The following is a 23,631-nucleotide window of genomic DNA, read 5'->3' as shown; positions in this document are numbered from 1 at the left end:
ACTATTTCCTTTTGTCTGAACAGCGTTCATGGAAAATTGCTTTCTCTGTGTAGAGACTATTACTGTTTGGTATCAATACTTCTTTCCAGATGTTTATACTATTCTTTGTGGAAAAGATTGTTCTGTTTGCGTTGAACGTTTATTTAATATATGCATAACAATTTCCGTTGTGGCTATTCTGAGCTTAATTTTTGGGTTTGAATGAGTATTCCTATTATCATTTAACAGAAATGATTAAACCAACAGGTCTTTCCTGCGATGGCCATGATTCTGGAACCCCCAGAATCTAGGCACGAGCACAGTGTGTCATCAGTTTTGATTTTTAATTAGGGTTTTGCTTTTCTATTTAAGGGGTTATTTTCCCTGTGGCTCTATAACCAGTTTGGTGGCCTCTGTCTGCAATACCGCTTCCTTTGCAGTTATAGAGATAAGCCCCATTACGGTACACAGAAATTCATTATCCTGTATTTCTTTTCTTTCTCTGGTTCAAACATGCTGATTGTTTCGCACATTTATTTGTGCTCCTATCTACTAGCAGCACTAGCTACTCAGATAAATTCCTCCGGTTTTATGCAACTAGTTCTGGGTGCACACAGGGCCTCATATTTGCATGGATTCCTAAGTTAACAACACTCATTTACACAGGTTAATCTTAAGTTAAAAAGAAAGTTCTCAGTCACTCAGATTATATTCAGGTTTCCTTCAAAATGCTCAGGTTACATCAATGAATTCACTTTCACACAGAATTCACTTTCACACGGAATTCTCTTTAATAAATTTATACTTGCTCTATATCCCATGGAACTCTTAAGTTATGTTTATATGTGTAACCATTATGCTTAGTAATTTCTTAGGGTTTTCTATCAGCATGGAACTTACCACCGCACTCACTCTATTATCAATGTTTATCTACCTGCACAAACATCGATATTTCAACTGGTGTCATCTGGACACAACTAGCCCGTTCGGGCTGCTTATTTCTCCTTTACCTTGGTTTGGTTTTCAAGAATAAGGTTATTTTATGTTGTACAGTTAACTTTATCAGTTTTCAATGATAATTTCTTTCTGCATAGGTATCCTTAGCAAGAATTAACAACTACATGAAACCTACTAACAAAGCTATACCAGTTAATTTAATAGAGTGGGAGCCCGCTCCCTCTACAACATTTCCAGTTTAAACAAACACAGTAGCTCTTGTAAAATGAATTTTTCATAAATTATGCTTACCTGTATTTCCTGTGCAATCGAGTTTCAGAGCACTGTCACCTTTTATTCTCTGCTTGTCTTCCTCCCGTCCATGAGATTCGTCTTCACGACCAAATCTCCCCCCAAGCCTGTTTGAAAGACCACTGTCTTCAACAAATCTTCCACACTTAGTGCCAATGCTATCTGGTCCTCACCAAACATAGAATTTCCCCCCTTTCCGTCTGTCCCAACAGCCTGGTTTTTCCTCCCCCCACCCCCTTTTCCTTGGGGTGTTTCCAATTAGGGGAGGCAGTTAGGGTTTCTTTCTTTTATCGGCAACTGCCTCTTTAAAACTTCTTAATGAGAAGTTACAAATTTGATATTACTCAATCATTTCCTAAATTCAAAATTAACAATATTATTAATCTAAACAGAAAATAACAATATTGTCCAGTTTGTTTTCTTACAGTGGTAATAAAATATTTATAGCTTTTCGGGGACATTACATCTTCCCCCCCCCCCCCGTGAAATCAAACATCATCCCGATGTTTCCCAACCTCAAACAGCTTTGGATAAGCTTCTTTCATGAACTGTTCATCCTCCCAGGTGACCTCATTTGGCCCAAAGTGCTGCCATTGCACTTTAGCCTGGGTGATGACTCATTTCCGCAGCATTACTTCTCTCCGCTCGAGTATACTTAGCGGCTCGACCATGAATTATCCTTTCGGTTCGACCTGAAACAACAAAGTTAAAGTCAGATTTTCCTTTAACATCTTAATTACTAGGCCTACTTAAAATTCGCCTTTACCTGTACATCCTGCCAACTATCAATGTGCTTGGGATTATAAACGTATTTTTTTAATACTAACACATGAAAGACATTGTGGACCCAGATATGGCTTGGTAGGGCGAGCTGGTATGCCACTGGCCCAACTCTTACAAAGACCTGAAACGGTCCACAAAACCGAGGTGCCAGCTTGGTGTGCCCACTCACTGTAACGTACTCCTTTTTGCCCAAATTCTTACATACAAATGATCCCCTACTTGATACTCCTTAAAATTTCTCTTCTTATCAGCGGAAATTTTTTTCCTATCTTGGGCTACCTTCAAATTAGATCGCACCTTCTTGACCATTTCCTCCATTTCCTTTAACATTTCGGGCCCGAGCATTAATTTGTCCTCTGTCCCCCCAACTGGAGGGTGTGCGACATTTCCGTCCGTACAAAACTTCAAACAAACTCGTCTGCAAGGACGTATGATAACCGTTGTTATACGCGAACTCAACCAAATGCAAATAGTCCTCCCACGTAGATGGTTGTTGCATCATGTATGCCCTCAGCATATCCTCTACCACTTGATTTACCTGTTTGGTTTGTCCGTCTGTTTTGGGATGATAAGTAGTGCTAAAGTTTAGCTGAGTTCCTAACCCCTCAAGCAGAGTTTTCCAGAAGACTGAGGTAAATTTCACATCACGGTCAGAAATTATAGTTTTTGGTAACCCATGCAGTCTGAAAATATTTTGCATAAAAATATGGGCAATCTGTATTGCCTTGTAAGTGGATTGCACTGGTATAAAATGAGCTGATTTGCTTAATTTGTCCACCACCACCATGATGGAATCGTTGTTTCTTTTTGACTTGGGTAAACCTGTTATGAAATCCATAGAAATGGTTTCCCATTTCCATTTCAGAATTGGTAGGGGCTGCAACAACCCAACAGAGTGCTGGTGTTCTGCCTTAATTTGTTGGCATTCTAGGCAACGTGCCAAGTATTCTGCTACATCTTTTTTCATGCCCAGCCAATAATACTCTTTCTAGAGTGCAGTAATCAACTTCTGATACCCTAGATGTCCAGCATAAGGACTTCTATGAAATTCATCTAAAATCAAGCGTTTAATGTCATTTTGATTGGGCACATACAACCTGTTTTTATAATTCAGCATGCCAGCAACATCCATAGTGTAACCTTGTTGATTTTCTTTGTTGGTTAGATTTTGAGCTTGCTGTCCTATTTGCTGATATTTTGAATCTTGCTTTGCTGCCTTTTTAATCATTTCATCGAAGGTGGTACACCCTTTGTTGCTAGAAATTTCATAGAGACACTGCACCTTCCGACTTAAAGCGTCTGCTACTCGGTTTTCTTTCCCTTTCAGATGCTTAATCTCGAAGTCAAAAGCACTTAGAAAATCTACCCACCGTGCCTGTCTAGCATTTAAGGTGGGTTGACTGAAATAACTTGTCAAGCTGTGATGGTCCGGCATTAAAAAAAACTTTTTACCCATCAGGTAGTGGTGTTCATGTTCCTTTAATTTTTTGGATTCATAGGCGATTACCATGCCTTCTTGCCTCAGAACCCCTCCTACCCCTTCCTTACTCGCATCTGTGCACACCACGTAATCCTTACCTAGATCTGTTATGCTTAATATAGGCGTTGTGGTGAGCAGATGCTTGAGCTGTTCAAAACTTTTCTGGCATTCTGGGGTCCATTTAAAAGTTTTCCCTTTCTTTTGTAAGGAGGTGATAGGATAGGCCACCCTAGAGAAGCCTTCAACGAACTGTCTGTAATAACCTGCCAATCCCATAAAAGACCTTATATCTGTTATGTCCTTCGGTATTGGCCACTCCATGATGGTCTTTATCTTCTTGGGGTCCACCGCGATTCCATCCTTCGTAATAATATGTCCTAAGCACTGAATTTGTTCCTTAAAGAAGTCACACTTGCTGTACTTGGCGTATAATTGATGGTTCCGGAGGGTTTGCATCACCAGTCTGAGGTGTTCCTTATGCTCCTCAATATTCTGAGAATAGATCAGTATATCGTCAATAAATATTAATACAAATTTATCTAAATACTGATGAAATATGTTGTTCATCAAACACATGAAAGTCGCAGGTGCATTGGTTAACCCAAAGGGTAATACCACAAACTCATAATGTCTATAGCGGGTCCTAAAAGCAGTCTTGGCTATATCCTCCTCTCTGATCCTAATCTGATGATATCTGGATCGTAAATCAATTTTTGAAAACATAGTTGCCCCTTTTACTTGGTCAAATAGTTCGTCAATCCGGGGCAATGGGTACTTGTTCTTAATTGTTAACTTATTCAATTGTCGGTAGTCCATGCACATTTGAAGGGTTCCATGCTTCTTTTTGACGAACAACACCGAGGCTCCCTAAGGTGAAAAACTGGGGTGGATGTAATTTTTGTCTAGCAAGTCCTGCAATTGCATTTTCATTTCTGTAAGTTCTGGTGTGCTCATGCGATAAGGGGCTCGGGACACTAGAGCTACCCTTGGTATCAATTCAATAGTAAAATTTATGTCCCTTTTGGGTGGCAGTCCGGGTATCTCCTCCGGGAACACATCTGCAAATTCTTGCACAACTGGAATATTTTCCAAGGTGGCTGTCTTTTCTTTTGAGTTGGCATAACCCACCTGAATAACATAAATCTGACAACCCTTCCTGATACACTTTTCCAGTTGAGAGGCGGTTATCGGCCGAATCTGTACGGGCCTCGGGATGCCTTGCATCTCCCGCCCTTCTCCCAGCTCATTCTTGTAGTAGATAGTTTTTGTCTTACAGTTTATAATGGACCAACGTTTTTCCAGCCAATCCATGCCTATCAACATGTCATATGATCCAAGGGGTAGTATGTTTAGATCTGTCATTAAAGGTTGACCTGCTATTTCCAGAGGGCAGTTATTAACCTTGGCCAACACTCGTCTCTTTGCCCCTGTTGCTAGTTGTACTAGCCAGGGTTTTTAAACTTGACAAACTGTAATTTACACTGTTCCACAACCTTAGCATTAACATAACTTAATGTAGCTCCAGGATCAATTAGAACAGACACGGTATGATTAAAAATCTTACCTTCGAATTCCACCATAGTCGGCTGGTAATCTGCCTGATGGTCTTCGAGAGCAGCATTAATTTTCAGAATGCTCCGGGCTACATCACCTACAGTTGATGCTTCATGGATTTGCGACACCTGATCAGTGCCTTTTCGATGAGGACAGTTTTTGACGTAATGGGGTCCCCCACACCCCCAACATTGTACTGGGGGCCTTGTTGTTCCCTTGTTATCGAGTCTACCAGCTTGCTCACTAATTCTCGATTCAGATGGTGGCTTAATTCTAAACTGGATTTTAGGCAGATTTCTATTGTTTTGCCTCTTGGAGAACTCTTTGCCAGCGTTGCCCCGATTTCCTTTATTGCCTGGTGCAAACTTACTACCTTTCTTATCTGTCCACTTCTTGCCCAAAATTTCACCCTTTTGCTTGCTTTGCTGGTAGCATAACCTAGCCTTTCGTATAACCTCGTCCATTGTTTTTGGGTTATCAAACTCAATTCTTTCCCTCATCGTCATGGGTAAACTGCTGATAAACCGCTATACCTTAGCCTTTTCCTTGCATATGTAGGGTACATATCGTAGCAAGGAGGTAAATCGAATGATAAACACATCCATGGTTTGTTGTCCAAGCCGCAGGTCGTGAAATTCCTTCGCTTTCTCATCGTAAAATCGTTCCATCAGATATCTCTCCTTGAAATATTTATGGAACTTCTCTCAAGTGATACTTTGCTCGCTCACCCCTCATACAATCTTGACTTCCTCCCACCACAAAGTGGCCTTCCCTTGCAGTTGGAAGATAGCTAATTAGGCTTTTAGATTATGATCGTACTCATATAATTGGAAATATTTGTTCATGTTAATTAGCCAGGCTTCTGCGGCTTCTTCCAACTCTCCATCAAAGTGTGGTGGTTTTATCTTCCGGAACTCCCCTTGCAATTCTATCTGTTGTCTTTTTGATGTTGGGTGCCCAGAGGCATTATCTGACTTCTCCTCTCGATTCTCTTCCCCACTACCTGTTCCTTCATGCTCTGCATGATAATCTTGTTCTTCAAACATTCATTCCTGCTCAGGGCTGGGAATGGTCTGGCGTTGATTCTGCTTGTCAGACAGGCTTTTCATAATTTTTTCCTGCTCTAGGGTTAGCCTTGCATTGTCCTCCCGTAGGCGGGCCATCTCACTCTTTAATTCCTGAACTGTTTCCAGTATGGCAAGGTTTGTGTTGCGAGCTTCCTCTCCCAACTGCACCCATATTTCAGGGTTATTTTCCGGAAATGTTGCAGGCCCGAGGCCAGCCATAGTTCTGTGTGGCACCCCGTCTGTTCCTCCTATAGACTGTTGTTGTCCTGTTCCTCTGTACTTAGCAAATTAATAAATCAACCACAGTTAGAATTCCAGAAGAAAACAGTAACTAATTTACAGTTCATTTGCCAAAGGTCACAGTTTTGTAACCTTGGCTTTGATACCACATGTCATACCTCCATTTTAAAAACATTAAAAAGGACAATAAAAAAAAAATTTAAAGGTTAAACATACCATTATCTGAATCACGATAAACATATAATTTTTAACCTTACTCGAATACCAAATATTACATGATAATCTGTTATATAATACGGATCTAGATTACAGTTGTTCTGTTTGGTTGGCATTTATGAACTCGGACAGTCCTCTACAGTCTTAATAAATTTTTGCTCTTGCCAAAATGAGACAGCTCAGCTCACACCTCGAGCTTACCCCCAAACCGGTCCTCTGGTAATTAATCTCTCTGCGATGTCGATTTAATTGACATCGAAAATGTGTCAAGTTTTGTCGGGATTCTCCGTTGCATCGACAGTGGTAGTCAAGGGTCTGCCATCGCACGGCTCGTGGCGTTTCAGGTGGCTTTTCAGTCTCGCTTGCAGGGTTATGTGGTTCATTTGTTACCTTTTGCCTTGGCACTCCGTTCGGCTTCCCTGCTCCGCTTGAGGGTTGCTCGTTCTGAAGTCCGGGAGCATGGTGCTTACTGCATGTTGCAGAGGCGGACGAGAGGTTCCCCGTCCATGGGGTTTGTGAAACTCTACCCGTTACCAAGTGAATTATGGTTACCCTGAAATTTTCACGCATTGTTTTTTTTTTAATTGTTTTCTGTATGGAATTTACTGCATAATACTCGAAATCCTTTTTGCGGGTTGTGAAATGGTGAATCCGCGGAACACTAGTGGATATGAATGTGAGACAACCACCTTACTAGGCATGGCGCACGAAAATTTCCTGGTTATGTCTTTGGCAACTCTGACAGTCTAGTCCGTGAAGAAAAGGGTTCTCGTGTTTAAGCTGCGTTTTTTCCTCTTGTCTTTATCATACCAGGAAGGATTTCCGGCCTCAGACCTGGAACTGTTTAAGATTCCGCTTGTTAGGCTTCTCACAAGTTTTCTCGCTGCCCAGTGGAGGGTTTCTTTTGGTTTTGTGATGAAGTTGTAATCGTTATTGTTCAAACAAACTAGGGTTATTAACTTAGATTTTAGCCCGCTCTTTTGTAAGAGAAGGAGTCTCTTGAGTTGTTATTGTGTCGGAAACGCTGCGGCTTTCGATGTTGTAATATGACTGCACACCTGTCTTTCCTCCCAGTATATATATCTATTTGTCTTCTTCATTTATGCTTATGGTACAACTATTTCCTTTTGTCTGAGCAGCGTTCATGGAAAATTGCTTTCTCTGCGTAGAGACTATTACTGTTTGGTATCAATACTTCTTTCCAGATGTTTATACTATTCTTCGTGGAAAATATTGTTCTATTTGCGTTGAATGTCTATTTAATATATGCATAACAATTTCCGCTATGGCTATTCTGAGCTTAATTTTTGGGTTTGAATGAGTAGTCCTATTATTGTTTAATAGAAATGATTAAATCAACAGGTCTTTCCTACGATGGTCATGATTCAGGAAACCCCATAATCTAGGCGTGAGCGCAGTGTGCCGTCAGTTTTGGCTTTTCATTAGGGTTTTGCTTTTCTATTTAAGGGGTTATTTTCTTTGTGGCTATATAACCGGTTTGGTGGCCTCTGTCTGCAATACCGCTTCCTTTGCGGTTACAGAGATGAGCCCCATTACGGTACACAGAAATTCGTTATCCTGTATTTCTTTTATTTCTCTGGTTCGAGCATGCTGATTGTTTCGCACATTTATTTGTGCTCCGATCTGCTAGCAACACTAGCTACTCAGATAAATTCCTCCGGTTTTATGTCACTGGTTCTGGGTACACACAGGGCCTCATATTTGCCTGGATTCATAAGTTAACAGCACTCATTTACATAGGTTAATCTTAATTTTTAGAAAGAAAGTTCTCAGTCACTCAGATTATATTCAGGTTTCCTTCAAAATGCTTAGGTTACATCAATGAATTCACTTTCACACAGAATTCTCTTAAATAAATTTATACTTGCTCTATATCCCATGGAACTCTTAAGTTATGTTTATATGTGTAACCATTATGCTTAGTAATTTCTTAGGGTTTTCTATCAGCATGGAACTTACCACTGCACTCACTCTGTTATCAATGTTTATATGCCTGCACAGACACTGATATTTCAACTGGTGTCATCTGGACACAACTAGCCCATTCAGGCTGGTTAGTTCCCCTCTACCTTGGTTTGGTTTTCAAGAATAAGGTTATTTTATGTTGTACAGATAACTTTATCAGTTTTCAATGATAATGCCTTTCTGCATAGGTATCCTTAACAAGAATTAACAACTACATGAAACCTACTAACAAAGCTATACCAGTTAATTTAATAGAGTGGGAGCTCGCTCCCTCTACAACATTTCCAGTTTAAACAAACACAGTAGCTCTTGTAAAATGAATTTGTCATAAATTTTTCTTACCTGTATTTCCTGTGCAATCGAGTTTCAGAGCACTGTCACTTTTTATTCTCTACTTGTCTTCCTCCCATCCATGAGATTCGTCTTCGCGACCAAATCTCCCCCCAAGCCTATTTGCAAGACTACTGTCTTCAGCGAATCTTCTGCACTTAGTGCCAATGCTATATGCTCTTCACCAGCTGTAGCATTTCCCCCCTTTCCGTCTGTCCCGACAGCCCAGTTTTTCATCCCCCCACCCCCTTTTCTTGGGGTGTTCCCAGTTAGGGGAGGCAGTTAGGGTTTCTTTTTTTAATCTTCTTTACAACTTCTTAATGAGAAGTTACAAAATCTGATATTACTAAATCATTCTCTAAATTCAGATTAACAATATTATTAATCTAAACAGAAAATATTACTCAATCATTTCTTAAATTCAAAATTAACAATATTATTAATCTAAAGAGAAAATAACAATATTATTCAGTTTGTTTTCTTACAGTGGTAATAAAATATTTACAACTACATTACAATGATTAAAAAATTGATTCTCAAAAATCAAGTGATAGTACAACAAAGAAGTGATAGTCCAACAAAGAAATTTGATCCTCAAAAATCACGTATTATGATTTCTTCAGATAAAATAAAAATCACGTATTATGATTTCATATATTCCAATAACACCGAGGTAGTATCATTTCTTGTGATAGAATAAAAATTATTATATCATATCTTCCAAGAAACACGTTAGTAGAGGCAAGGGTAAAGACACTACCAAAGGTAGCTTTCGTTCCTCTAGTCTACCCTGTTACTTATTTAGGGTCTTGGTCTGTGAATGGCAGCAGGCCTATATGAACTTGACTACATGAAATAGTAATTGAATGAAGTCGATGGAAATTGAAAATATTTCATTTATATCGTCACGGCAATGTTTCAATCATGGTAGGATGCGACAGCCATGGAAACTGAAAACATTTCATTTATGTCGTCACAGCAATGTTTCAATCATGGTAGGATGCGTCAGCGGACTTTGTAAATCTAAGATTAACATCATTGTAAAAGAAAATAAAGATATTTTCATATTAATGAAATTGGCATGTTATAATTTTAAATGAAAAAATGTTTTAGTTTCAAATTAAAAATGTTTTAGTTTCAAATAATAAAAAATAACTTGTGTATAGAGTTTGGATAAATGGTAATTAGGTATTAATCATTAAGGGACGCACATTACCTAAAAGTCATAGTGATATGACACAAAGTCGAAGTGATAGTGATATGGCAGCTCGTGACCCAAATCAATATTAAAAAATAAATATCTTGATTGTGATGTGTACATCACGATATTTAAAACAATGTAGAGCGATTTTATAGACTGAAATGCTTTCACCATACACTTATCTTTTGAGTAGGCGAGGTGGGCTGTGCACCTAAGGAGTGATCCAGTGAAGCTTTATGCTCAGAAGACCCCTGAATTCGACCCTCGGACCTAGTGGAACCAAACACCAGCCAACGCATCTACAACCGGACTACCATCTTAAGGCGCAGAAGCATATTCTATAAATCATATTCCTGCTCTTCATTACTCGGGAAACATTTATTATACCACTATAACCGAATTTACAATAAAAAGCCCCAAATTTTGGCTCAAGGCCGGAGGTAAAAGCTATGGTATACAGATTCTATGAAATACTGAATATATTATTTGAGGCGAAGCGCCCTTGAAGGCTTTAGACATGGAGCTCATTTCCTCCTCTGGTGGCAGCGAATGTGTTGACGAGAGCGAGGGCATTACTTATCAATTTGCGCGCGTTCTGCACGCGACCGGTGACCATGGACGTAACATGACCGGTGGCGTGGAGATCCTGAAAGCCATTGAGGCAGGATTCCTGGTCTGTGAGGGCCGCGCTCATCCACGTCTGCACGTTGCTCATCTGAATCTTGAAAGTGTGCGGTTTCAGTTGCTTCAGCTCCACCAGAGATCCTTTAATCTCGTACGTGGTGTCCCTGAAATCCCCAAGACAATCCTTAAGCGCTGCGTTTTCTCTTTGACTCATCATGGCGCCTCTGGCTTTGAGGCCGGCGGCCCAGACGGAAACGTTGCGAGCATTAAAGAGGCTGACTACCACGGCTGCTTTCGCGAGATCACTCTGCTTCGCCTTAAGACGCCCGGCGTAGGAAGAGAGCGACGAAACGCAGAGCTGCCGATAGAGAGTCACGTTGCACGAAGTTTTAATGAATCCCACGATATCCGTGTGGCTATAGTACGCGGGATATTTCACGTCCTCCGTTGTTGCTGCTGCGGCAACTGAAGGCAGTATGACAGCAAATGTAATAACAGATAGAATAGCGACTAATTGAGCCATACCCATTCTAACCCTAGAAAATAATGGATGAAATGTAAAACCAAGCGAATGCGACTATAAGCTCTGGAAGCGAATTGCATGTATGCTTCTTGCTTTGCTCGTTATAAATAGGGAAGTTGGCAACATTATTGCCACATTTCGAGGTATTTTTCCAACGGCCAGCGTCTAGCAGTAGCTGATTTAAGTCGGTGACACTGTAGTGGACCTTTAATAATATCGCTGGGAATCCTGTAGCGTTTCGCGTTCCCACTTGCATTCCACGAGGAACTGTGACCACACTCGTCAAATTCTATAAGAAACCCGTTTACACAGCAGACCAGTTTCTATAGCCAGCGTGCTCGGAAATCCTGGTATAAATCAGAAAGTTTTGCTCATTTTCAACGGAAATTTTGTAAAAATATATATTTTTTATTTTTTATTTTTGTTTTACATATGTGAAAATAAATAGTTTAATTTATAAATAAAATAATATTTTTCAAGGAAATTTAATAAAATTTGGCAATATAATTTCAAGATTTTTTTTGTTTAAAATATATTTTTGAATTTATAAATGGATTCAACACCCTGAAAAATCCCAAGACATTTGAATTATGCACATTAAACAATTTAAACTCAAGTTTTTAAAAATTTATGTAAGATTTTGATTAAAATTAACAAGCAAAAATGTAGTGAAAAAGGTCATTTAGTCTATAAGTTAGGCTACGCTGTGAGAAAACCTATCATAACTCAGTTGTCAAACCAACACTGAGGATAACCATCTTTGGGTCATCATCCTTAATCAAGCAAAACCATGCCACTTAGAATAACTAGCTATAGGTGATTCTTAATGGGGCAGAGTTTCACTCCTATCAGATACCTTTGGTTTTTGGGCCATTAACATGTTCCTTCCTTGTCTCCTAAAAAAACAAGCTCTTAACCAAACAAAAATAGTTTCATAAGATACTCCATGCCCAAAATATAATTTTTATTTATTCCACTAAAATATAATTTTTATTTTATTTTAATTAATTTTAAAACAATAATAAAATAATTTTAAATATTTTATTTTAATTACTTTTAAAACAGTAAAAAAATAATTATTCCATATTTTTTATTTTCCTTCGTTACAATTATAAGATTTTAAATAATAAATATTTCAAATTCACACATATACACTAATCAATCTTTAGTGATGTAGAAACTATATATAATTTATTTAATTTTGTTGTTCTTATTATGATTTCATAATATAATATAATATGACGAAGCCTTTGCGTTGAGTTTGCTTTTTGCCTCGCCATTAAAGCCAAGTCCGTGACTAAATTGAATGTCGGCTCGAGACTTTAACTCTGACACGCCGTGCTTATGAAAAAAGTTGAAAGGAATACAGATAGCTCTCACTAAAGTTGAAAAGTAATTTAATAATAAAAAAATAATTAATTAATATTTTTAAATAAAATAATTATTTAATTAATTAATTGTATAATAATAAGTTATTTTATAATTTTATAATTATTTTTTTTAGATCTAGGGAGAGGTTCAAAAAATTATCATAAATCATTAAAAAGATGCACATAAATCATTTATATTAAGTTATATAAGTTATTAAATTATATTCAAAATGGGTCCATATATTGATTGGACCAACAAATGTCAAATATCAAGCCTTAATATCATAAGTTGACAAAACATACTATTCCAACTACTTCCAATTCTGAATTTCCAATTAAGTCAAAATGCACTACAAAACATTACGTTGAATTATATCGAGGAGTACACCTATCCCATCAAACAATCACCCACTGATTTTCACTAGAGCAACACATCCCATTGTTGGGTAATACTTGCACAAGAACAGGGGAAATGTGTGTCAACCATATCTACATGTGTGTTTAACCATTCAACCTATTGAAGACAATAAATGACACCATTCAATTCAGGAATTAGTTCAGAGGATGCAATAAATGACATTGACCCTTTCAATTTATGGAATTAAACACACGAGCCCTTTCAATTCAAGAATTAAACAAAGGAAAGCACAAGGATCAACCATGAAAGTTTATCAGCCATTGGATCATGTACAAATCGATCGAGGACACACATTTGAATTTGGGAGATGGAAATCTATCCCAATCTTCCCTACCAATTAAATTCTAGGTCAAAAAACTATAAAACATCAACCCTTACTGATTTTCATTTCAAACATTCATTCTACTCATCAAATGCTGGAGACATACAATCAAAGTGTGTGCATAGTGTTACATTCATTCTATTAATCAGTGGTTGGAGACATACAAACATCATGTGTGCACAGTGTTATATTCATTCTATTTGTCGGTTGTTGGAGACATACAAGTTTATTTTTGTTGAATAATGTTATCATATTGATTATTTTATCATTATTTTTATTGAGAATCAAGGGTAAATTAAAGCCATTATAGTCAATATCACTTGCTAAACAGATCACAAGATCCGATTAGAGAAGCACTTTTAAATGAATAATGGTACCAATGTCTCTTTATCACTTGTATATGCTTATTAGAAATTCTCTTTTAAGTATTAGACTATCAAATTAAGAAACCCAACTACAAGATTGCAAGAGCATAACTACAAGGAATTAGACAAATTTTCTAATAGTAAGATTAGTTAATCAAAGGCAATAAAAGATATGTAATGAAATTTGCAAGAGAGAGGTACTTATACAATGCAGCTATGCAAAATGAGATGCAACAGAGAACCATTTATTTCGTTTTGGCCTCAGGATGTGGTTTAAGGCTCGAGATATTGTATTTGAACCCACATTGCTCTCCTTATGTCAAGCGAGCTATTCCTTCTTCGGCGATATGGGCCCACTGTAACTACCATTCGTTCAGTCTCTTCACTCAATACAATGAGTATGTTACTTATGAACTTGCTTTAAGGCTAGATTACATATCTGTAAAAGATATCATCCAAAGACTCTAGAGGACCACTTAAATCATTCTCAAGATGCAAATAACCATACCCAAGTTTAGTAACCAATTTCAATGCCACTGCAACCTCAAATCTAACCGCTGAAATTTAATATCAGACTATTATAACAATGATATCAGTCCATTGTCAACAAGATTGGTTGAGCAAGATTCGAGGATAGAACACTCAGTAACCTTTGTGATTAGAGATCTATAAAAGACAACATCCAGAGACCCTAGAGGACCACTGAGCAGTAAGACGCCAATGAGAGATGCAATGAGGTAGTTAGTATCTAAGAACGCTATCTTATCCTTGACTAGGCCAGGGAGAAAAGCCAACAACAATGCCAATATGCTAACTCAAGAAAGTATCATTCCTTCGATGTACCACTGCCAATGAAATATGGGATTTTGTAGCTTACTGGAAAGTATATATCAGTCAATTAAATGATGAGATCAACCATTAAATCATTCTCAAGATGAAAATGAACATACCTTCCAGTTTAGTAACCAATTTCAATGCCACTGTAACCTAAAATACGACCCCTGTAATTTAATATCATACTACTATAACAATGATATTAGTCCATTGTCAACAAGATTGGTTGAGCAAGATTCAAGGATAAAACACTCAGTAGCCTATGTGATTACAAATCTATAAAAGATAACATCCAGAAACTCTAGAGGACCATTGAGCAGTAATACGTCGATGAGAGATGTAATGAGGTAGTTAGTATCCAAGAAGGTTATCCTATCCTTGACTAGGCTAGGGAGAAAAGCCAACAACAATGCCAATATGATAACTCAAAAAAGTACCAGTCCTTCAATGTACCATTGTGAATGAAACATGGACTACTGTAGCTTACTGGAAAGTACATATCAGTCACTTAAATGATGAGATCAACCCTTAAATAATTCTCAAGATGAAAATAACCATACCTTCAGTTTATTAACCAATTTCAATTCCATTGTAACCTCAAATCCAACCCCTGCAATTTAATATCAGACTACTATAACAATGATATCAATCCATTGTCAAAAAGATTGGTTGAGTAAGTTTCGAGGAAAGAACACTTAGTAACCTTTGTGATTACATATCTATAAAATATAGCACTAGAGACTCTAGAGAACCACTGAGCAGTAATACATTGATGAGAGATGCAATGAGGTAGTTAACATCCCAAAAGGCTATCCTATCCTTGACTACGCTAGGGAGAAAAGCCAACAACAATGCCAATATGATAACTCAAGAAAGTACTAGTCCTTCAATGTACCACTTTCAATGAAACATGGATTGTTGTTGTAACACCCTCCTCCCACATCCACCCAAGTAACCATGCCAACCAGGGTAAACATGAGATGAGAGGCTACTATGATCATATTCAACCTCCTATGTGACCTTAAGAAAGTGGAATCGACAAAACATCACACACAGGCATCCAACATCGTCAACAAAACCCTCAAGAGACAAGTCAACCACTCAGACAACCTGTCCATGGGTCCCACTGTTGTTCTGGATCTCTTAAGCCATAGTCGCTCTCACGCTATGGGCAAGGGAGTGGCCAACAACCTAAATTTGCTCTCACAAGTTTGCCTACAAGTGACCAAAGACCAAAATTGCCAGTTCTGTGCCAGCGACCCTAGGATTTAAGCCACTTTTTCATGCCCAAACCATTGCCTAGAATGGAATGATAGCTTGAAATCAATAAAAGTACAAGGAAACAATCATGCAAAACCAATAAGTTGAACAAGACCATAACCAGACCCCTACTAGCCATGATAAGAATTTTGTCAAACACATCATCAACATTTAACCTATCAGTGTAAACAATAGAATTAAGTGAAGAGATCCCATACTTATCTGAGAATTGTTATGAACCATTGTTCCCTCATGTCAATTGTTGCATTATCATCTATTAGGTCATAGACACATTATCTATTCATGTACAAGTAAAAACATGCTGAGAACCATACATAGTTGTTGTCATAAAATATACATATAACTAGCATAATATGAACAAAAATACCATAAACATATCAGCCATAAAAATCCACATATACATCAATACATTTACACATAAAAATCAAGGGAATGAATTTCTCATTAATGAATGCAATGAACCAACTGGAGATGGGACTACCACATTCCACCCGACCATAGATTAGCTGAGCCAAGTATCTCTTTAGTCAATCACCCCCATGCCATATTCCAAGCATGAATGTGGGACTCATATAACACAGAAAAAAAACACCAATCAACATGGATGCCACCGGAGTTTTCCACCTACACTCTAAGGAATTTGAGTGCCTCATAGTCTCTCAGGATTTACCGTGCATCCATAGTCTGATCCAAGGATCACTAGGCCCTACATCAAGACATACTCTCCAGGATTTACCATGCATCCCATCCCGGGATCACTAGGCCCAACAAAGAGAAAATCCACCTCTTGGCTTTACCGTATATCCCTCCATTCACCAGAAAGAATTCCTAAGCTCACCGAGGCACACAATATGGTTTTACTGCAACCCACAGTCTGGTTCAGGGGTTACTAGGCCAGCGGCTTCATGCATCCTCAGTCTGGTTCAAGGACCACTACCACCATGTATTTGTCAATTCAGAGATCCACCCCACTCAACTTCGAATCCAATCCGGCCATCCCACACAAACCGCATGAGAGAACCCATCTCATCAAATATATTAGGAAACGACAAGGCTATGCTGAAAATACAGTCACACCTGGAAAAACCCATGCCATGGTAGAAAAGAAACACATGCAATCCCATGCATGTCAAATCAAGCAAGGAAAATACACATGCAAGTTGATACCTGCAATGAAGCCTAATGTATCTACTTGATCCTCCCTTTCCCTGCTTGATCTTTGCTTTCTGTTGACTTCTTTTCCTTTTTTTCTCCAATGTAAAAGTGCTCCAAGAAACTCTAAGTTTCCAAGAGTGAGAGGGAGAGGGAGAATAATGAGAGAGCTCCAAAAATCAACTAACAAAAGGTTACCAATTGATCCTTAAAGCCTTTTTATGAATGAGAACTCTATTTTCTTCATTTTCCATTATTTTCCTTCATTTTCCTCCTCACATCCAACCTGTGACCTTTCACCTTCCTTTTCTCCTAATTTCCATTATTTTCATAAATAAATGTGCAAAAAATGTCATTTTGCCTTTCCAAATTCTTAGCCATTGCCTTTTCCAAATTCCTTAGACATAACCAACCAAATGAACACCCCCTAGGATTTCCCAACATTCATATTGGAATAAGTGTCCCATCAACTGTTGATATTGTTTTAAACTTTTATTACATGGAATTTTCACCAGGATTGTTATCGAACCCTCACCCTTGGGGGACACTGTCCTCGGCGTTCAATCACACATATACCTCAACAAACCGCTGAAAGAAGACATACTGCTCATGGAGCTTTATAACACAACTCATTACAGTATCTACAGTGATCATCCTGCTGAGTACCAACCCACATGACATCATAACATCATGATAACATAAACACATGATAACATAGTAACATAACAACATAATCATAATGACATAACACCCATACCACATAGTGGAACTTTATAACATAGCTCATGGCAATATTTACATACATACACATATGTACATATAGAAACATCATCAAAATATATACCAAAACATATATCAAAACATATACTAAACACCATATCTAAGCATATATCAAAACATCATATAGCATAGACCAAACCATCATAAAGCATATATCAACCACCATAAAGCATATACTAAACCACCATAAAGCATATACTAAACCACCATATCGAAGTTTCTTTGACTCAATCGAAAAAAAAGGAAGGATACATAGCCCGCATCTGATCCACCATCTCCCATGTAGCTTCATCAAGCCCAAAGTGCTTCCATTGCACTTTAACTTGCTTGATTTCTCGGTTCGAGAGCATGATCACCTTTTTCCGCAATATACACTAAGGTTCTAGCTGGAATTCTCCATTTGGTTCCACCTATAATACAGACCAGTCAATCACATGATCTACATCCTTAACATACTTATTAAGAAATGATACATGGAAAACATCATGTACTTTCACTGTTAGAGGCAATGCAAGTTGATAGGTTACTGGACCAATCCTCTCAATGATATTGAACAGTCCACAAAACCGTGGTGCCAGCTTGGCACATGATCCAATCCACAAGGAGCTATTCTTCGATTTGATGTGCAAGTACACCTGTTCCCCAACCTAGAACACCTTGAACAACCTGTTCCTATTTGCATAACTCTTTTTCCTATCCTGTGTTGCCTTTAGATTCTTCTTGATCACTTTCATTTCCTGTTCCATGCCTGCCAACATATCTGGTCCAATCAATACCCTGTTAACCCGATCACTCCAACTGATGGGAGTATTGCAAATCTGCCCATATAATGCCTCAAAAGGACTCATCCTAAATGATTCATGATACCCATTGTTGTATGCAAACTAAACCAAGGAGAGATAAATATTCCCACTTCCACTGCTGATGCATCACATACATCCTCAACATGTGCTCCAATATCGCGTTGACCCTCTCTATCTGTCCATTTGTCTGCGGATGATAAGTTGTGCTGAAGGCCAACTCTGTGCCCAAACTTGCAAATAACTCCTTCCAAAACTTAGAAGTGAACTTCGCATCCTTGTCTAACACAATCTTCTTTGGGACACCATGCAATCTGACCACATCTCTGATGAATACTTATGCCACATCGCTGTTGAGAATCTAGACTTAAGTGGAATGAAGTGTGAAACCTTCGTCAACCTGTCCACAACAACCATGATGGAATCATGTTGTCTCACTGTCTTCGATAACCCTGTGATGAAGTCCATGGAAATGACTTCCCATTTACACTCTAGAATCGCAATTGGATGTAGTAGTCTACCTAGATGTTTACATTATGCTTTCACTCGATGACAATCAAAACATCTAGCCACAAAATCTACCACATCCCTCTTTAGATTCGGCCAATAATAATATCTCTTCACTACTGTCAATGTCTTTTGGTAGCCTCGGTGACTTGAATAAGGTTTCACATGAAACTCTCTCAAAATCACCTTCTTGAGCTCACTTCTATCCGACACATATATACTATCTATGAATCCGACCAATCCATTTGTTGTAAGACAACAATCCATACCCTGTGCACCCGCACCTAGACTTGTGCATGTACCTGTGCCTGTGCTTGTACCTGTACTACGACATGTACCTGTACCACTACCTGCACCTGTACTACCACATGTACCTATACCAGTATCCTGCTGCAACCTGTGCACAATCTCCATATACTTGACATCTTGCTGACCTACCTGCAAGATCCTATCCTTTAGATATGTCCCATAGGAGCTCATAGCTGCCAATTTATTTACCTGTATGTAACAGCCATGGTTAAAAACTCATGTAAAAATACATAAGGCCATAGATGATGGGACACATATTCCAAGCTGGATGGTGGGAAAAAAATCCTAGTGGGTGTTGATTTGGTTTATTATGGCTAAGGGAATTGGCAAAGGAAATGGATAAGGTTTTGGAAAGGAATGAGGCATTAATTGGCCTTTAATTATGAAAATAATGGAAATAAGGAGGAAAAGAAGTTGAAAGGTCACAAGTTGCATGTGAGGAGGAAAATGAAGGAAAATAATAGAAAATGAAGAAAATATAGGCCTCATTAATAAAAAGGCTTCTGAGGATCAATTGGAAAAAAATCTTGGCTAAGACTTAACTAGTTTAGTTTTGGAGCTCTCTCATTATTATCTCTCTCTATCATACTCTTGGATACTTAGATTTTTCTTGGAGAAATATTTGAGGGTGTGGCATACTTGGAGTTTTGGAGCAGGAAGGAAAAGGAAGAGTAGGAAAGCATAAGAGGGCATCAATATCAACAACTAAAATGGTTTTGCTTGCAGGTATCGAGTTGCATGTATGTTTTCCTCACTAAATTTTGCATGCATGGCACATGTAGGTGGTTTCTTTGTCATGATTTGTCACTGGCATGGAGTATTGCCTAGATTGATAATGGATTTGCCTAGCCTTTCCATTTTCTAGATAGCCATGGTGTTGTGGGTTTATTTTCTTTGTTTTCTAGTTGGTTCTCATGTTTCCATAGCTTGTTTTGAGCTATTAGTTCCTGGAAGCCTTGGTTGGATAAATGATTTGGAGCCTTGTAATGGCTTGGGTTGAGTTACTAGTCTCGTAGCCTTGGTTGGAAAAATGCTTTGGAGCCCTGTAATGGCTTGGGTTGAGTTACTAGTCCCATAGCCTTGGTTGGAAAAATGCTCTGGAGCCCTTCGTGGCCTGAGTTACTAGTCTTGGAGCCTTGGTTGGATAAACGCTCTCTGTTACACAGTAATTTGTCACCATTTGTCACCGTCCCTGTCACCCCTCTCCCGCACTTTGGAGGACTCATTCCGGGACCTGTGAGAAGTGACATAACTTGAAAACACTTGCATTATATTCCTCTAAGTATGGACTTCATATGCCCTGAAGACATCTCCTGTAGAATATCCTTAAAAAGTTCCCTTTTTCCATTAGCGCGGATCCACAGTGTACTACTCATGCCAATGGGGGAAATCCTCCAAAGAGGATGCGCCAGTTGGCGCTCTGTCTTAGAGCTATACTTGCGCCAACCGAGTTTGGGAAAGCTTTTTAACAAACGCACGCGTGAAGGTTCTTTCCTTTCGACTCATGAAGCTTTTTAAGGATAATGCCAATCCCATGGATGTCGTGATTAATCTTATCTCCCTTTCCTCTATCCATAATAGCTTTTTGAGGATAAACCCAATCCCATAGATGGTGTGATTGATCTTATCTCCTTCTCCTCCATCTATAAAAGCTTGTTCTGTTGCCTTTGACAAGCTAGTTCGAGCATAGGGAGAATTATACTTTCAGAAGTCTAAGAGATTGTTGTAAGAGTCTTCTTTGCATTCATAATCAAAGAGAGAGAGGCTTGTTCCCAATCCCGACAAGCTTTGCAAGGCATATGTAGCTGATCACCCAGCCAAAGGAGGATTTGACGTCAAAACTATGGTTGTATTCTTCTTTGTTGTTTATCAATAATAGATGACTATCATTATGGTTCCACTCTTGTTGTTCATTGTAATGATGTTTGAGTTATATCTTTTCTGACCGATATATAATTGCATCTATTGGATTTTATGCTTGTATTTGTGTCGTTCTTTGCATGTGCAGGTGTCCATTCACGGAGATCGTGAGGATCGTGACCGGCCGGAGCAAAGGAATGGGAGTGTCGACTCTTCTACAACACTAGCGTTGGAATCCAAGTAGGCTCTCATCATTTACCTTTAATTTGTAATTAGGAACCTGCGTGTTAGCATTGTTTGATTGTTGCTAGACCCATTCTGGGCTAGTGGGGATCGCCTCTGTCCGCAGAGGGGATTTACCTCGCCAACAATTTGGCGACTCCACTGGGGATACTATTTGTTGTTTGATTTGTAAACTTTGGACGGAGCCTGAAGTACGGCCAGATAGCCTTCGAAATGCTATTGCTCTGCATTAGCGAAGTAGATCAATGCCACTTCAGTCAATCTCTGGTTTGGTTTACGAACCGAACAACTTGGAGTTTGTCTTGCCCTTTGGTTTTCTCTTGTTTTGCTTGCTTAGATAAGCTTTCTGGGTTGAGTTTTTAGTTGTCTCTTGCTGCCTGGTCTGTCTGGATACTGTTGATCAAGCCTTAGACTGCTTGTTTTTATTTTTAAGCTAGCAAACTTGATTAGCGCGATTTTTTGCCTGACAGTCGCGCCAGTGGGCGCATGTTGCACAAAAACAACTCGTGCCAATCCTTAAAAGCGCGAGTTACAGCCTGACAATCGCACCAGGCCTGTGAAATTTTCTAGTTTGCTTGTTTGGAAGCCTTCTGAGCTTGGATTTCTGTCTTGTCACGTCTTTTTCAACTACTGGAGTGTGTCAGAGCTTTGTTTGACTGGTTTTGACCTTCATCCTTCAGGTGTTTGCCTCTTTCCATCGATTTCACATTCCAGCCCTAGGGCATCTAGTGGCTTTGTGCATCGAGCCTTCCGTAGGAGTTTTTGGTTCTTTGATTGTCCAGTCGACTTCTTGGCTACTTTTTGCACTTGTCTAGTGGTTGTCAAAACTTTTTATTGTGTTCTTCGAGCAATTTACCTCTTTTTCGTTTGGATTTCGCTTGGCTTCGTTTGGGCTTAGATTACATAGCTCATTGAGGTCTTTGTGATTTTTCTTGGTTTGAAAGATTGTCTTGGTGTTTCAGGGACTTGATTGTGTTTTCATTGAGTGAAATTTTTTTCTTTTACTCTTTGCTATTATCTCTCAAAATTTTTTTAGTGCATTTTGCCATCGAAAAGAAAACGAACAATCTATTTTGCGTTGCAGTAGTTAATGGAAATTAGAGCTTTTCATTGTTATTAGCGATTAGTGACTTTAAAGAAAAGTTTTGTTTATTGCCATTAGATGCATTAGAGTCATTGTTGATTGTTTTATGATTATTTTGTTTGATTGAAAGATCTCAACTCTCTCGTAGCTAGCGTTCATCGAATGAAATGATATATTTTGGCATATAGCTTGCATTTAGGAAATTGTGAGAGATTACATACGGTAGGACCTGGAAACTGAAACCTAATCAAAGATCAATTGTAAAATGAACTGAATGAATCTAAAAACGCATTGGAACTTAACGCATACATCTAGAGGTCTAGGCTAGAGACGTGTTCCGGCGTCGTTAAACCTAGTCACTGTTGTTTCACATTAAGGTTGGGTGATTCCTCCTTTTGTGACTCAATAGTGTTCTAGCACGGATTTGTGCTCCCACGTACCGTCGAGTATATGGGGAGACCCCACTAGGTTATCATCCTTTATCCACAGGAAGCCGTGTCTACCACCTTACAAGCCGTAACACACTGAACACAACATTCGGGAAGATTGACTGCCGTACGGAAAGTCCTTGGTTTTCATATGATTGCCAAGGTGTATATGCAGTTTTACGGATTTGTTTGGTAAACCCTTTGCCTAGTTTCTCCAGAGTAGTCACTTTTGATCCTTTTCGGACTCCCTAAAAGAAAAGGCTCACCTGAGCATTTGTCACTTTGGGCTCACTAAACATTCGAAGGCGACTAGAGTCACCTTTTCGTCCTTTTCTCGACTCTTAAAACATGAAAAGGTCAAGTTCAGTTCCTTTGTCTTAAAATTTATTCGGCCACGATTCACATTTACCCGGTTAGATCTTGTTTGCGTTAGTTTGAGTAGGGTCCTTTCTCGTTAGCTTCCCTAGGATTTTGTGAAGTTTTCATCCTGGCGAAATTACCAATTTCGTCCCCTATTCCAAGTGACCAAGGGTCTCCATCCTTTGCTGCTCCCGAGATACCAGTTGCGAGTGATACTCTTCCTGTTATTCTGAGTATACAACCGATTAACTCTCGTGCTCCAGGCGACGAGACTTACGAATTTCATT

General features: G+C 38.8%; 1 protein-coding gene across 1 annotated transcript; it reads right to left on the bottom strand.

Annotated features, from left to right (window-relative positions):
• Positions 1–10,167: 10,167 nt before the first annotated feature.
• LOC149223660 (21 kDa protein-like) lies at positions 10,168–11,314 on the bottom strand. The gene has a single exon (XM_089383376.1). The coding sequence runs from the start codon at positions 11,235–11,237 to the stop codon at positions 10,596–10,598; it is 642 nt and encodes a 213-aa protein (XP_089239502.1). The 5' UTR covers positions 11,238–11,314; the 3' UTR covers positions 10,168–10,595.
• Positions 11,315–23,631: the final 12,317 nt, after the last annotated feature.

The sequence above is a fragment of the Pinus tabuliformis genome, chromosome Q (genome assembly GCF_031772625.1).
Source record: "Pinus tabuliformis cultivar Carrire ecotype Pingquan chromosome Q, CPIR1, whole genome shotgun sequence".
Classification (NCBI taxonomy): Eukaryota; Viridiplantae; Streptophyta; class Pinopsida; order Pinales; family Pinaceae; genus Pinus; species Pinus tabuliformis.
The sequence above is the reverse complement of the archived record's forward strand: the minus strand, read 5'-3'. Positions and strand labels throughout refer to the sequence as shown.

Coding starts and splice junctions, on each gene's coding strand:
- LOC149223660 (XM_089383376.1), bottom strand. CDS start 11,237: ATGGGTATGGCTCAATTAGTCGCTATTCTATCTGTTATTACATTTGCT.